This window comes from Panthera uncia (assembly GCF_023721935.1).
Source record: "Panthera uncia isolate 11264 chromosome A3 unlocalized genomic scaffold, Puncia_PCG_1.0 HiC_scaffold_12, whole genome shotgun sequence".
Lineage (NCBI taxonomy): Eukaryota > Metazoa > Chordata > Mammalia > Carnivora > Felidae > Panthera > Panthera uncia.
Genome location: NW_026057579.1, coordinates 19,507,569 through 19,520,490, shown reverse-complemented (window position 1 = coordinate 19,520,490; position 12,922 = coordinate 19,507,569). Strand labels below are relative to the sequence as shown.

At 60.5% G+C, this 12,922-nt stretch overlaps 1 protein-coding gene across 2 annotated transcripts in view; it reads left to right on the top strand.

Annotated features, from left to right (window-relative positions):
• Window positions 1–2,006: 2,006 nt before the first annotated feature.
• The window catches only part of GAREM2 (GRB2 associated regulator of MAPK1 subtype 2), a 15,160-nt gene continuing 4,244 nt past the window's right edge, over window positions 2,007–12,922 (top strand). The window contains exons 1-4 of one of the 2 annotated variants that reach the window (XM_049651946.1): window positions 2,007–2,118; window positions 4,941–5,081; window positions 11,310–11,440; window positions 12,132–12,922. The exon at window positions 12,132–12,922 is cut by the window's right edge and continues 5 nt beyond it. In XM_049651946.1, the coding sequence (XP_049507903.1) occupies window positions 2,007–2,118; window positions 4,941–5,081; window positions 11,310–11,440; window positions 12,132–12,922 (1,175 nt within the window). Of the gene's footprint in view, window positions 2,119–4,822; window positions 5,082–5,647; window positions 6,065–11,309; window positions 11,441–12,131 lie in introns of those variants that run through there. The other variant, XR_007462354.1, reaches the window with a different exon arrangement.

Below are 12,922 nucleotides of genomic sequence, written 5' to 3'. Positions count from 1 at the left end.
TCCAGACCTGAGGTGGGACGGTACACGGGGTGTCTACATCCGGGGCTCACAGGTGTCCCCCGGGGATGGGGTGACCACATGGCCCAGTCCTGGTTTGTATTCTGTCCTAGAGTCTGGTTTATGCCTCTCGTTCCAGTTAGCACCTCTTTCACTCTCAAAAGTGTCCTCATTCGTTCGGGTGACAAATTATATGATCGTCCTACTCAAGAGAGGGCCTGCGGGGAGGGAAAGAAAAGTGACTAAGCCAGGCTCCTTTCCCTCACTTCCTTCTTTTGGCCTCCTCATCCTCCCGCCTTCATCCCCTCCTTAGACACTCGTATTTCCCCCTTTCTCTACCTCCTCCTTCCCTTCTGCCCTGTCTCTCTTTCCCACTTCCCCAGGAAAGAACTCACCCCCACCCCCACAGACCACCCCAAGTCACAACTCTGGTGGCTGAAGGAAGAGCGAGCCGGGGGACCCCCTGCCCAGTGGACAGCGGGCCTGGGGCGAGGCGGCCTGGGCGGGACAGGGAGCGGGGCCAGCGGGGTTGTGGGGTTAGCCCCGGCTGGAGGCCTGCTTCCTAGTCCTAGTCCGGCTTTCCTGTTTTGTTGTCTGGGAGCGAAGCATCCTGCCCTTGGAGTCTCCCGTTCTGACCTCCGCAAAATATGGAGATTGAACAAGTGACCTGACGTGAATCTTCGCAAGGAGAAGTTGTGTTCATCTTATTTGATGCCAATTTTTATGGTGGTCGGGTCACACGATGTGGGAGGTTAGTCACCTTGAAGAGATGGTTTGTGTTGAATGTGTGTGTGTGTGTGTGTGGGCTCCCTGGGTGCAGAGGCTGAGAACTAGCGTCCATGGGGCCCTTTAAGGACCAACCTAGGGCCCACGGCCCCTCGGGAGCCCTGCACCAGCCCCTGGTCACCTGCAGAAGGCGGGCAGACACATTGAGGGCCAAAGGGGTCCTCTGGCAGGGTGGCGCTGCTGAAGTCACCGCAGCTTCTGAGAAGGGGCTTCCCAAGAGGAACTCCGGAGCTGGAGCCACGAGGGGTTGGAAGGAGGAGGTGAGGACAGCAGAAAAGGAAGCAGGACTTCAGGGCCTGAGAGCGGGGACGAGGAGTTCGGTAACTGCCTGAGAGAGGGGACTCCACCAACCGTCACCCGCCCGGAGCTGTCCGCTCCTGGGCAGAGGGGGAGCAGTTTACACCGCGTGTATGTGTTCTGGAGCTCTCTGGCCCCCAGGACTTGGGAAAAGCGGTAAGAAGGCAGGGGGAACCTGGCAAGTGCTCTTTAGTTGGGGTTCAGGGGGGTGAGTACCGGGAAGGCAGTAGGTTTTGAAGCCAAACCAGAATTCAAGGCCGAGCTGCCACTTGACCTCTCTGAGCCTCAGTTTGCTCATCAGCAAAATGGGGTTCATGAGGCGGCCTCGCAGGCTGTTTGAAGCCGGCGGTGATAAATGCCCTGGAGACCACGACCGCAGCTGCCGAAGATCAGGAGCTTCAGGGGCCGGGGCAGGGCCGGGGCAGGGCCGGGGCAGGGCCGGGGCAGGGCCGGGGCAGGGCCGGCGGCGACTCCAGGAGGCCACCGCATGAGGGGCTGAGGAGAGGCGCCGCTGCCGGCGGGGAAAGGGGGTCCAGATCCATCCGCCGGGGTGCAGGAGGCTGACCCCCGCCGCGCCCCCGCCCCGGAGGTGCCGCCGCGCGTCTTCCTCTTCCCTCCAGGCGCGCGCCCGGGGTTCTCGGAGCCGGGCTGTCACCTGGACGCCCGGGCAGAGGGGCGGGCGCACAGGGTCGGGCGGGGAGGCGGGACTTGGCGGCGGGCGCGGGCCGGGGGGTGGGGCGAGGGCCGGGGGGCGGGGGCCGGCGCCCCGCGGGGAGGCCGGCCACGTGACGCCTGCAGCCCCGGCCGGGCCACCAGGCGGGGAGCGCCGCGGCGGCCCCAGGAGGTGGCGGCGGGGCGCGGGAGCCCGGGCCGTGCGGGACTGGCCGTCGGGGCCCCGGGACGGTGGCCCCGGGGGCGCCCATGCCATGGAGAAGCTGGCGGCCGGGCTGGCCGGCCTGCGCTGGAGCATGGGCGCCTTCCCGCTCGACCTCATCGTCAGCCGCTGCCGCCTGCCCACGCTCGCCTGCCTCGGGCCAGGTACTGGGGTGCGGGAAGGGGGGCTGGGGGTCCGCGGGGAAATCGGGGGCTCTCTGGGCAGGTGCTAAGGGGGCCGTGACGATGTGGCCCCTGCCCTCCCGCTCCCGGCTTCGGCCTCGCGCGGCTCCCGGCACGCCTTCCCTGGAGACCCAGGGCCCACGAGCCGAGGGTCTGCCGCCTCCTGGGCCCTGCTCACGGGCACCGGACAGAGATCCGGGACAGGGACTGAGACCAGGCCGGGACAGAGTTTTCCCGGCCAGCTAGAAGCCGGAGCGCGGCGGAGGCCCCGCGGCCGCCCCGTCGGTGCATCCCTTTCCCTGCAGCCCTCAGACCCCCGGCCTGGGCCGCGCCCCCCTCCGTCCCTTTGTCTCCCGCTTCTCACCTCGATCCTCCCGCATCCCCTGGGCCTCGGACTGCGTCTTCCCACCGCTGCCACCACCCCCCAGCCCCGATCGCCCCTGTTGGCACCCTTCTTGCGCTCTCCTTTCGCATCCCGGGGAGCAGTCTGTGGCCCCCGGCGGGTAGGTCACCTCGGGGAGAGGCCCGAATGATCGGGCCCTCCTGCCGGCCGTGCCCCCAAGTCCCGGCCCTCCCTCATGTTTTGCCCCACTTCCCAGGGGCCCAGGCTGCTCTGCCCATGGGACTGTGCATGGGGGCCCGAGAGGGGACGCCTGGAGGCCGCACGGAGCGAGGGGACCGTTTGGAGGAAGGGGGGGCGGCTGCTTGGCTGGAGGAGGGGCGGGAGCCGGGGCTGGCAGCCAGGCCGGGGGTTTTGTGTGCGAGAAGAATAGGGGTTTGGCCCGCGTTGGCACACTCGCTTCCCTGAATGCTAATGGGGCCCGCGGCCACAGGCTCCTCTCTCCTCCATGGGGCCCGCAGCCCCTCCTCCGACCCGCGGCGGGGTGGAACGGGCACCGTGAGCGGCAGCGTGTCCCTCGACCGACCGGGCTGCGTGTCAGTTTCCGAGCCCGGGGCCGTCGGGCAGGAGAGCTCAGCAGCCCAACGTCTTGCTCTCCAGATCATTAGCGAGTGATCCCGAGGCTGTCCGCGTCAGCATCAAGGCTGTCCCCTTCTGCGTGTGAATGGGATAAGCTGGCCCTAGGTTCTGCCTGGCCACTTCCCACACGTCCTCTTTGGCATCTCCCTTTCCTGGGGGTCCTTTTTGAGCTCCCCAGTCCCAGCAGGCCTCCTCTGGGCTCCCGTGGCGCCTCGGCACCCCTGACTTGAATCTGTACGCGCGTTTTTATAGTTTATTGCCTTCACACTGGGCTCCAGGCTCCTTGAAGGAGGATATCCCGCTTAACAAAGATTCTGGACTTACCGGAGGGATGAGTGAATGGACAACTGGTGTGATGGCCCAGCTGTCTGCCTGTCTGTGACCTGTCTGTGGTGGCTATGGCTGTGGTCACTGTGAGTGCGAATACCTGAACAAAAATGTGTCTTTAGTCTTAAAGGCCCTACAGCCTATGCATTTGGGAGAGGCCCCTGTAGTTGCAGCCATGGGACTGAGTTGTGTCAGTGGGGTGACAAGCTCCTGTCCCTAGGCCCAGGGGTTGTGCTGGCTCAACTGTTGGGGGCCGTGAACCATAGCCTTTGGTGTGTGCCTTGTGTGGTTGTGAAGGTTGCAGAGTAGGAGGGCTTCCTCTGCCCCAGGACATGAGGGGTTGAGGAGGAAAGCTCTGACCCCCTCCAATGCAGTGGGAGCCCGCCCCACTCAAAGGGCCTGAGCACATCCTCCCCACACCCTTCATGGAGCCCTCAGTCATCAGGATAATCAGGATAAGCCACTTCCCATTTGCTTGGGTGGCAGCAATTTAGTAAGTTGTGTCTGAGAGGGCTGGGAAGGAGGCGTCCCCCCACCTTCCCCCTGCCCACCAGCTGCATCCAGGAGACCAGGCCCCCTGGAAGCTGGGCCAGCCCCTCCTGCTCTCCTGGAAACCGTTGCTGGGGTTGGAGCCTTCTGGGCCCAGGCCCCTCCCAATACCTCTGCCCTAGTGCAGCTTCCCCCAGAACTAGGTTCCCCCTTCAAGCTCCCCCCCCCCCCAACCTCATCACTGTGTTTTGAAGACAGGGAGGGTGAAGGGCTGACAAAGGGAGAGCCAAGAAACAGCTTCTCTGAGAGAGGCTAGGGGTTATCGGAGACTTTGTCTCCTCTCCTTTGAGGTCCCCTGCGTGTAGGAGACCCTTGTGGCAATGGGTGAGAAGGGGCTGCCCAGGAGAGAGCCAGGAATCTCTGGGGACCCCTCAAGCAGGGATCCACAACGGATAGCCCGTCTCAGCCCTGTCTGTGCCCCCGACAAGGCCCTCCTCGCCTGGCTTAGGCACTGACTTGGGGGCTGAGAATTCTGCTGGTGGTCCTGAGGCCCAGCTCTAGTGTCTGCTCAGGGAAGACCTCACCTAGTTTGCTGCTCCCGTCTGGGAGTACCCAGACACCCTCCACTCAGCACCTCCAACGTGGCCTGTTTTCTGGGTTCACCTCTTTCCACCTCCCCATGGGCCCAAGTGCTCTGGGAGGGCGGGGCTGGCTCATCTGCCGGAACCCTGGCTCAAAGCACAGGGCCTGGGACAGCAGGCCGTCCAGGCAAGTGGTGAATGAAGGACTGTGGCCGGGTTGGTTGCTGGGGCCCCGTCAGGAGCCAGAGCCCTGGGAGACCAGGCGTGACTCACAGCCCTGAGGCCACAGCTGGCAGCGCGCCTGTCCCCTGAGCGGTGTTGACCTGGACAGGGATCGTGGGCAGCCGTCCCCAGTCGGGGTCTTGGTGAAGACGTTAGCCTCCCTCGTCCCTCCTAATGTCCACTTTACCTTTCCTTCCTCTTCCCAGGGGAGTATGCTGAGGGTGTCAGTGAGAGAGACATCCTGCTCATTCACTCTTGCCGCCAGTGGACAACGGTGACAGCCCATACCCTGGAGGAGGGCCACTACGTCATCGGACCCAAGATTGACATCCCCCTGCAGTACCCAGGTGTGCCCAGCCAGGGACAGATGACATAGAGCCACTGGGGGATGCAGGCAGGAGGGTAGGGGGTAGGCCTTGGGGGAAACTGTTAGTGACCACCCTTTGCCTGGAGCCACAGGGATGAACGAGGACATGGCTGGCCGGGTGGCGGTTAGGGCCCTGTGGTTTTCATACCGTTTCTGGGGGAGTCCTGGGTTTCTGGTTGCAAAATTTTGATTCACATTTTATTTCGTTTAGTTTTTTAAACGTTTATTTTTGAGAGAGGGGGAGCGCGAGTGAGGGAAGGGCAGAAGGAGAGGGAGACACAGAATCCGAAGGAGGCTCCGGGCTCTGAGCTGTCAGCACAGAGCCCGATGCGGGGCTCGAACTCCCAGACTGCGAGATCATGACCTGAGCCAGAGTCAGACACTCAATGGACTGAGCCCCCCAGGCGCCCCATTCACATTTTATTTTAAACTGATGATCTAAAAATTAACCCCACTCTCACACTGCTGCAAATCAAACCTTAACCCTAACTAGAGACCTTGGGTGTGTACTGTGAGCTGCCTCATTAAGGCTTTTTTTTTGTCCAGACCCTCGAAGAGAACGTCTCGTGCGGGGATCTTCTCAGTGGTTGGTGTGCAACCAAAATTCTTCAGAAACAAAGGGATGCTCAGGCTGATTTTAGAACTGCACTCGTCCACTCTAATCCTGATTTTTCCCAATTTTTGTGTTAAACTCCTTGTTTTCACTGACTGGCTTTATCAGCGAATGTGAAAATTTTACACTTAAATGAGATGATGCTAATGAACTCGTACTTTTATCTGTTATATGTATGATGTTGATATCTTACATACGATTTTGTTTGAAGAAAGGATTCTGCTGCTGGAAAGCACAGCCCTTGTATTTTACACGTGACAGAACAGAGGCTTTAAGAGGGAGGTGATTTGCCCAGGGTCACACAGCTAGGAAACAGCCGAGCAAGGGCTAGAACCCAGGTGACCGGACTCCTGGGCTGATGCTCGCTTGCACCACACCAGCGACGCAGGGCTGTTGTCACCTGGGTGGGAAGGGTGGGAATCTGGTGGCCCCCTCCAGAGATGCCCCTGTGTGCCCCAAAGATCCCACAGCTCCTGTGTGTTAAACACACGCCGCCCTCCAGATGCTGAGCTGAGTGTTTCGTCATAACATCCTCATGGCAGCCGTGTGAGAAAGTCTTATTAGCTCCGTCTAACCCACAAAGTGAGGCTCCGAGAGCTCTGGTAGCTTGCCCAGTTCTGTGTTTGTGACTGCTGGTCCCCTTCCCCTGCCCTAGTAGAAGTCGGGAACTCCTGAGCTGGAGCTGGGAAGGCTCCCATTCCTTTCCTCCCAGGTATTGGGGTCCCCAGCCCTTCTTGGGTCTCCTCTGAGCCAGGGGGACAGGACTAAGGCTTCTGCTCTTTACAAACAACCCTGTCAAGTTGGTACCCCCATAGCTCCCACACCCCATTTAAAAGATGAGGAAACACTCTGGTGTCTTTCTGACCCGGGGTTGGGCCCTGAGCCTGGAGCCCTTAAAAGGCCTGCTTAGCAGCTAGAAACTTCCCAGCCTGGCTCTCTGGTATTGGTCCAGGAAGGGGCCCCAGATCTTCTTGGGATGAAAAAACAAAAGATTGGAAAAAGCCCTCGCTGACAGAAGTGTGACTTTACTGTCCCATTTCAGTTGTGTTATTAAACATCAGGGAAACCAAGGCACAGAGCCTCCTAGGGAAGAGTGAGTGAGTGCAGGAGGCCTGGGGCCCTTTCCCTTATGCAATCTTCTGGTGCCCCTGTGTGCATGTGGACGGTGTGGTCATGGGGTGACGGCTGGCCTGCAGGGGAGTCGCATCCCTAGCCGCATCTTTCCGGTGGGTGGCTCGGTGGCCCTAGTGGGGGAGGGGAGGGACGGGGTTATAGCCTGGAAGCGGAGCGCGCGCAGCCCTACGCTAGTTCCTCCTAATGAATTAATAATAACGTGGGCGGGGGCAGTGGCGAGACCCGGGAGCCTCAGGGAAGGCGGGGGAGGGGAGTGCAGTGCAGCCCCGGGGATTCGGGGGACCTGGCTGCCCGGAGAGGGCCCCCACCGCCCCGCACAAGGGGCTAGGTGGCTCAGGTCAGCGTTGGCCGGCATTCTGGGAGCTAAGCCCTGTGCTTCCATTTCACAGATGGGAAAACTGAAGCCCGGAGAGATTAAATAATTCGCCCAAGGTCGCGCGGCTGGTTGGTGCCAGAGATGGGATTCAACTAGGTCTGTCCGACCCCAAGCCTGTACATTTACTCGCCATTCTTTAGGGAACGGCGGCCGCGGTCGGGTGCTAAGAGGAGGGGGAGACTGCTCTGGCTGGAAGGGACGCCAGGGAGCGCGAATGTGATGTAGGAGGGAAAGGGCAGGGAGCAGGGGCAGGCTGGGGTGGGGCAGGTCCCTAGGGTGCGGGGCGCTTGGGGTCTCACTACGGGGGAAGGCAGGAGAGGAAGCTGCCGGGGGGGGGGGGAGCGAAGGCTTCCAGGGGCTGGCGCATCGCTCCCGGGAGGTCTCCCTTCCTTCCTCCCGCGGTAATGACCGGTGCTGGGCCCGCGCTGCGGCGGAGGGGGTGGTGCTGGCTACCATGGTTACATCGATCCGCCGGCCACATCCTCTCCCGGCTGCAGCCCTGACTTGGCTCCAGTTCTCCCCACAGGGGGCAGCGGGCAGCTCTCCCCGCTTGGCTGCTTGTGGTGGGGGGCTTGTGAGTGGGGGGGGGGGGGGGCCCGGGGGGGGGGGGGGGGCCCCCGCAGGGGGATGGTAGCCGCTGTGCGGCCCCTGCTGTCCGACCCCCCCCCCCCAGACCCCCGTTCCTTGCCAGGCGCCTCCCCAGTTTCTCGCCGCTGCCCTTGGAGGGCTGTGGCACATTTTCTTACAAGGGTCTCCTCTTTCTCCTGGGCACTTCCCCTTCCCTTTCTCAGCTTCACTTCTTTCCCACTTCTAGGTGCTGCCGGGCCCTTCGTTCTTCATTCTCAGCACGTTGGGGGCAGGGGGGTGTCCTCAGTCTGGGATTCTGGCTGGGTCTGGGGGGCTCCAGGACCCACATACTGTATACAACGCGGTGTTTGTGTTCACGCCAGGAGGACGCTGGCATTTTTTTCTGGGAGGAGAGTTCCCAAAGGGTTGAGATCCGCCCTAGCTGAAGACCCACCTGTGGGTTCAGTCTGTACCTCCCACCCGGAGTCCTTAAGCCCTGCCCCCGCTTGCTCACCCCTCTAGGAGCACCCCCTGGGGGGCCTCACTTGGCCTCCTAAGGACTGGCTTCTGCCCCACATGTTACTTCCAGGTTCCCAGTTTTTTTTTTTTTTTTTTTTTTAATTTTTTTTTTCAATGTTTTTTATTTATTTTTGGGACAGAGAGAGACAGAGCATGAATGGGGGAAGGTCAGAGAGAGAGAGGGAGACACAGAATCGGAAACAGGATCCAGGCTCCGAGCCATCAGCCCAGAGCCTGACGCGGGGCTCGAACTCACGGACCGCGAGATCGTGACCTGGCTGAAGTCGGACGCCCAACCGACTGCGCCACCCAGGCGCCCCCAGGTTCCCAGTTTTGACTAGCAGCTCTGCCTGCCCCGTGTTGTGTTGGTTTTTCTGTTTTTTTGGTATTGCCAGGTTTTTATTTAAATTCCAGTTAGGTAACATACAGCGCAATATTAGTTTCAGGAGTAGAATGTAGTTGAGCGCCCGGTGCTCAACACAAGTGCCTTCCTTAACACCCATCCCCCATCGAGCCCATCCCCTCCCCCCCACCCCCCAGCCTCCCCCAGTAACCCTCAGTTTGTTCTCTGTAGTTAAGGGTCTGTTTTGCCAGCTCCATTTCTGACCCGGCTGGTGGCCTGCGTCCTTTCCTCCCCCTACCTGCACGTAATCCGCTGCCCCAGTCTGCCTCTTGGTCTGCTTGATTTTGCCATTTCCCCAGTGGCTGTCCCGGCTCTCCTGCAGAATGACCTCCCTGCTTTCTTTATGGAGCTCAACTTGGAGCTTGGCATTTTCTTGCTCAAAACACTGCGACGGCTTTCATTTCTTTTTTGGGCTGTGAGATGACCGTTTATTGAGATATTTTCCTTTGTAGTTCTTAGCCAGCTGGGTAGTCCACTGCATCACGTCATACAGGCTGTCCTGAAGGGGGCAGCCTTCAGCATTGCAGCCTACAGACTAGGCAGTCCCCAAGATCTCTTTAATGGTTCTAGAGCATTCTCTAGCTAAAGATGCATGCTGCTTTTGTTGGGCAACGTTGACAGTTTCGTCAAAAGTGAGACTTCCACTGCGCGTGATGTTTTTCTGCTTTTCTCTGTGTCTTGGTGGGTCCTTGAGGGCTTCGATGATCAGAGCGTCGGCAGAAGAAGGTCCCACTTCAGCGTGGGCCTGTTTGTTCTGAATGGTCAGTTTCGCTGTCGTCCTCAGACCTTTCTGATCACCACTTGCCTTGGCGATGTCCTCACTAACCTTTTTGGGACGCGCACCCGGGGGGCCAGTCTTGGGGGCTCTGCAGACATGGCAGTGACTACCCCACCAGGGCACCTTCCGTGACTTCGATCTTTTGGGCGTCGGACTTAGGTGGCCTGGCGGAGGTGGCTGGTGTCAGATGAATCCGGATTCAGGACGATGAGAGAAAGTGGCACCTTGGCTTCCTCTGAGCTGAAAGCCAAAAGCTCATTTCTTACTGAACAAAGTCTTTCTGCCTTAACCTGGCATTTAGAGCCTTTCATAACTTGGTTGCTGCTTCACGTGCCGTTGGCACCTTCCTCAAGTCCTGGGCATAGGCACTCACCATTTCAGGCAGGCAATCTGCTCTCATGACTCTTGTTTTTAAAAAAAATTTTTAAGTTTATTTATTTATTTATTTAGAGAGAGATAGAGCAGAGGAGGGGCAGAGAGAGAGGGGGAGAGAATCTCAAGCAGGCTCCACACCAGCAGCACGGAGCCCAACATGGGGCTCGAACTCACAAACCACGAGATCATGACCTGAGCCTTACCCGACTGAGCCGCCCCGGTGACCCTGTCTTGTCCGTGCTATTTCTTCCATGTGGACTATCCGTTCTATAAAACGTTTTTTGTTTTTTGTTTTTTTAATGTTTATTTTTTTATTTGGAGAGAGAGCACAAGCGGAAGAGGGGCAAGAGAGAGGGAGAGAGAGAATCCTAAGCAGGCTCCACAGTGTGGAACCTGGTGTGGGGCCCGGTCTCACCACTATGAGATCATGACTTGAGCCGAAATCAAGAGACGGTCGCCTAACTGACTGAGCCACCTAGGCGCCCCTGTAAAATTCTTTTCATTCTTAAGATCCCCTCGGACCGTCAGGCGGGTCTTTGGCTCTTCAGTCACGAGTCTGTTGTAGCAGCTGTCCCATCCTGCCATCATTGGGTGCTTTGTGTCGCACCAACTCTATCTGGGTCATCTAGGCTTGCACCCTCTGTCTCAGGGCACATAAAGGGTATATGTGACCAGTGAGGTGAGACAGTTTATACAAGGGGGTCAGCTTCATGGATTATCCTCGTTCTTTTACAGTCTGTGCCTGCTGGGGGCATCTGCCGGGCCAGCTAAAACAGCCCCCGACCGCAGGTTAGGAAGGCCTCGTCGGAGGGAGGGAGGGAGGCGGTTTTGTCGGGCTCAGGTCAGAGGCCTCTGGGATGTTGCACCAGGGGCTGAATGTTGGACCAGGGCAGGGTCTGGGAACAGAGCTGGAGTCTGAGCAGCCCTCCTGGGGTCTCCAAGGCCCGGGGCTAAGCCCCTGGTCTGCCAGGTGCATCGGTATGGATCGGCAACCCGAGGTACGTGCGTTGGATGCCAGATCCAGACAGGACCCCCGATCGTCTGCTCCATTGCCCTCCGACGAGGACCCCGAGAGGGGAAGGTCACAGCAAGTCAGAGCGGGGCTGGGACGAAGCCAGGAGCCAGCATCTCCAGTGCGACACTGATGCTTGGTTGGAGGCCAGTTCTGTGTGCAAGCGTTTGGCTGCCAATGTGCATTCGGATTTCTCTGGGCAGGCAGCTGCGGGCCTCCTCACCCACCCACAAGCTCTCCATGGGGTTCTGGTTGCTAGGTCTGTGCTCACCTGCCCCCCTTGAGCCAGCTGCCTGGCCCCTTCCACCTCAGGCTGTGCAAACCTGCCTTTCTGCAGTCTCGGTTCCAGAGGGGCTGGCTGACGCGAGGGGAGCAAGAAGGGGGGACCGGCGGGCAGGCCTGCCCTAGCAGCCTGTGTTCGTCCTTCGTAGGGAAGTTCAAGCTCCTGGAGCAGGCCCGGGACGTGCGGGAGCCGGTGAGGTACTTCAGCAGCGTGGAAGAGGTGGCCAGCGTCTTCCCTGACCGCATCTTTGTGATGGAAGCTATCACCTTCAGTGTCAAGGTCAGTCCTTGCCACACCAGGCCTGGTGTCCCCACGCTGGTTGGAGGGTTGTCCTTAGGGTCCAGGAGGCAGAAGGTGTCACAGTGCCCCTTGAGGGCCTTGGGCCATGTCAGAAGAGCCAGGTGTATGACCCACTGGCCTGCAGAACTTCCTGGAATAGGTGGTGAAGTGTGTGTGTGGAGGGTCCTGCCCTGACTTGGAGATCCTCAGGGCAGCCCGTCCCTTTGGTAGGAAGAGTGGTCGTTGGGGGCACACAGTCCCGGCAGACCCCCACTGGTGTACGGATGGCTCGTTTCTGTTTACAAACCCTTATCCACCAGTTCACTCCTCTTCACGGTAGCCTTGAGTAGATGGAGTAGTTACTGCCCAGATCGTATAGGCAATGATAATAAAAGTTGCCATTTACTGGATATTTTAAAAGTATGGCACACCAACATGTTGCAGTTCTTCCAAGAGTTAACACACGAGGCAACTCAGGCCCCAGAAGTAGCTCATTTAAGGTTGCACGGCTCCTACGTGGCCTCTCCGGGAGGGAAGGTGGGTCTCCTGACCCTGCGGTCCGGTGCTCTTGATCCGGTCTCAGCCTGGGAAAGGCTCCCGTGTCGGGGAGTGGGGGGGTGTGCTCGCGCCTCAAAGGAGGGCTTTGCCTGGGCCACCGGCTAAAGCCCCACCCGGTCTCTGGGATCCGCAGGTGGTGTCGGGCGAGTTCAGCGAGGACAGCGAGGTGTACAACTTCACGCTGCATGCGGGAGACGAGCTCACGCTCATGGGCCAGGCGGAGATCCTGTGTGCCAAGACCACCAAGGAGCGTTCGCGCTTCACCACGCTGCTGCGCAAGCTGGGCCGGGCCGGGGCGCTGGCCGGGGTGGGAGGCGGTGGCCCCGGGGGTGCGGGGGCCGCGGGTGGCGGCGGCGGCGGCGGCGTTGGCGGCGCCAGGCCCGTCAAGGGCAAGATGCCCTGCCTCATCTGCATGAACCACCGCACCAACGAGAGCCTGAGCCTGCCCTTCCAGTGCCAGGGCCGCTTCAGCACGCGCAGCCCGCTGGAGCTGCAGATGCAGGAGGGCGAGCACACGGTGCGCGCCATCATCGAGCGCGTGCGGCTCCCCGTGAACGTGCTGGTGCCCAGCCGGCCGCCGCGCAACCCCTACGACCTGCACCCGGTGCGGGAGGGCCACTGCTACAAGCTGGTCAGCATCATCTCCAAGACCGTGGTGCTGGGGCTGGCGCTGCGCCGCGAGGGCCCGGCGCCGCTGCACTTCCTGCTGCTCACCGACACGCCGCGCTTCGCGCTGCCGCAGGGCCTGCTGGCCGGGGACCCGCGCGTGGAGCGCCTGGTGCGCGACAGCGCCTCCTACTGCCGCGAGCGCTTCGACCCCGACGAGTACTCCACCGCCGTGCGCGAGGCGCCCGCCGAGCTGGCCGACGACTGCGCCAGCCCGCGCCGCGCGCGCCTCTGCCTGCCCGCGCCCCCGCGCGCCCC